Consider the following 2,627-nt stretch of genomic DNA (forward strand, 5'->3'; position numbering starts at 1 on the left):
GGGGGGGGGTGGTAGGGGGAGGTAGATGGGGTAAAGGGGTTCAAATATAGGGGATAGGGGAAGAGTGAAATGGGTAAAGGGAATCAAATATATGGTAGCTGAAGGAAACTGGACTTTGGGTGGTAAACACACAATAAAATATACAGATGTTAAATTATAATGTACACCTGGAAATTATATAATTGTATTAACCAATGTTACCTCAACAAACTTAATTAAAAAAAGAAAAAAAGGGAATAAAGCATAAATAAACAATATTTTAAAAAGAGAAGAAATAAGCTAGACAGAAAAAGTTGAAAATCACATGATATAACTTATATGTGGGATATAAACCTAAAAGCAACAAATGAACAGGACAAACAGAGACTCATAGACATGGACTATAGGCTAGTGGTTACCAGAGGACTATAGACCAGTGGTTACTAGTGGGATAGGGGAGGAGGGGGAGGTAGATGGGGTAAAAGGGGTCAAATATAGGGGGATAGGGGGAAGGTAAAGTGGGTAAAGAGTATCAAATATATGGTAGCTGAAGGAAACTGAACTTGGGGTGGTAAACACATAATAGAATATACAGATGTCAAATTATAATGTACACTTGAAATTATATAATTGTATTAATCAACATTACCCCAATAAACTTAATTTTTTAAAAAAGGGAGGGTGCACAGAGGACTTTTTGAACAGTGAAAATACCCTCTATGATCTTAAAAGATGGACATATGTCATTATACATTTGTCCAAAACCACAGAATGTGCAACACCAAGAGTGAACTCTAATGTAAACTATGGACTTTGGGTGATAATGATGTGTCAACACAGAGTTTTCAATTATAATAAAGGTATCACTCTGGTGGGAGATGCTGACAGTGGGGAAGTCTGTACATGCATGTGGGCAGGGAGCATATGGGAAATCTCTGTACCTTCTACTCAATTTTGTTGTGAACCTAAAACTGCTCTAAAAATATAAAGTCTTTTTTAAAAGGGCATATAAGCACTTAAAAGGTAGAGAAAATTCAGGGTAGTAGCAAGTGGGTAGATAAATGAGTGAGAGAGAAATTGGGGGTAAACAGAAGGTGGATGTCAAGAGCAAGGATTACAGGAGGTTTTCTGGGATTTTTATGTGATTTAATATGCCACAGACTTCTTCCCACATTTCCTACTGCATATAGTTTCTGTGACACTTACCCTTTAGGCATTTGCCACAAGTTACAATAAAGTAGAAGAAAGTTAGAAAAAAATAAACAATACTGGCCTTTACTGTTTTTATTTTCCTATTTGGATGTAGGAGCATCTGCAGACAGATGCTGATTCCCAGAATTGAATATTAGGATTAATGTGAGTCCACTCTATGACCTGCAGGGATGGATTGTGGGCACATACATCCTTGCCTGGGTGAATCTGCTCATATAGTTCCCCTTCCCCCAATTCTCTTTCAGTTCTTCTCTGCATATTTAAGTCTTGACACAGCTAGAATCCTAACTCTTCCATTCAACCTATCCCTTTATTGGTTATCACAGGCCAAGTCAAGAAAGGAGACATGTAGGAAAGCAGAGAGCATATTAGGGAAAAAGATATGCTTTCTTTTTCAAACGGGAACTTATTTTGAGTATTATACATGCTCTATTTATAGCTAATATATTTTGACATATCTGCATTCAAGCCAGAGCCATTTAATTTCTCCCTCTGTGCCAAAGGGCAGCCTTTCCTTTGGGCTCTCCTCAAGAACAAAGTTGATAATATTTCAGAGGATATATAATAAATTGACTGATTCTAAAATAAAATCACAGTATGCAATCACTGAAAACTTATTGCATTAGAGGAACTTGGGAATTCACCATCTAAACATCTGGTAAGGCTATATCTAACTGCCGAATTTCCCCATAATGTCTACATATTCACCAATTTCTCTTTCACTGCAGTTCAATAGGTCTTGCTCTAATTCTTTGTGTTATCCTTGAATTTTTCAGTGCAGTGAATGTAAAACTTCCAGACATCTATAAGAAGCCTACAAGCAGAAGAGTTCTACTGTAATGCAGCTGACACTAGACCCTTGCAATGAACTTTATCCAGCTTTCCATTTGTATCACCTCAACACATCAGTGGTTCAACAAGTAAAAAGGTTCCATACAGAGAGTCAAGAAATCACTCACCACAGAATAATAATTCTTGGTAAGTGGAGTAGTTTCAAATCCTTTGACAGCCTTGGGGGAAAGAGGTCTCTCTGTGAAAAAGACATTTAAATTATGTTAATGTCATATAAGTCTAAAATGAACATTTTATAACATAAGTCAACTAACGTACTATAAATATTGTCAAGTGGAAGGATCAACAGAAATGTGCATTTCTAAATAATTTTACCAAACTATACATGGTCAAAGTTAGATCTTCTTGTCCAGACCCCTCAATTTCTGAGGGAGAGAATAAACCAAAGAGTTACAGTCTAGTTACTTAATGGCAAGGCTGGGGCAAGAACTTCACTCCCAGTCTGGGCTTGTCTCTTTACTGCAATCAGCCTCTCAATTCAACTTATTCAAAACAGATAAGCAAAGCCAAAGCTAATCAAATACATACACACACACACACACACACACACACACACACACACACACACATACACACATTTTTTT

At 36.8% G+C, this 2,627-nt stretch overlaps 1 protein-coding gene across 5 annotated transcripts in view; it reads right to left on the reverse strand.

The window, feature by feature from the left end:
• Positions 1-2,627, reverse strand: part of ARHGEF6 (Rac/Cdc42 guanine nucleotide exchange factor 6) — a 112,011-nt gene that overhangs the window by 71,338 nt on the left and 38,046 nt on the right. For all 5 annotated transcript variants that reach the window (XM_011382415.2, XM_011382421.2, XM_011382417.2 and 2 more), the window contains one exon: positions 2,151-2,221. In XM_011382415.2, the coding sequence (XP_011380717.1) occupies positions 2,151-2,221 (71 nt within the window). The remainder of the gene's footprint in view (positions 1-2,150; positions 2,222-2,627) is intronic.

This window comes from Pteropus vampyrus, unplaced genomic scaffold (genome assembly GCF_000151845.1).
Source record: "Pteropus vampyrus isolate Shadow unplaced genomic scaffold, Pvam_2.0 Scaffold472, whole genome shotgun sequence".
NCBI lineage: Eukaryota > Metazoa > Chordata > Mammalia > Chiroptera > Pteropodidae > Pteropus > Pteropus vampyrus.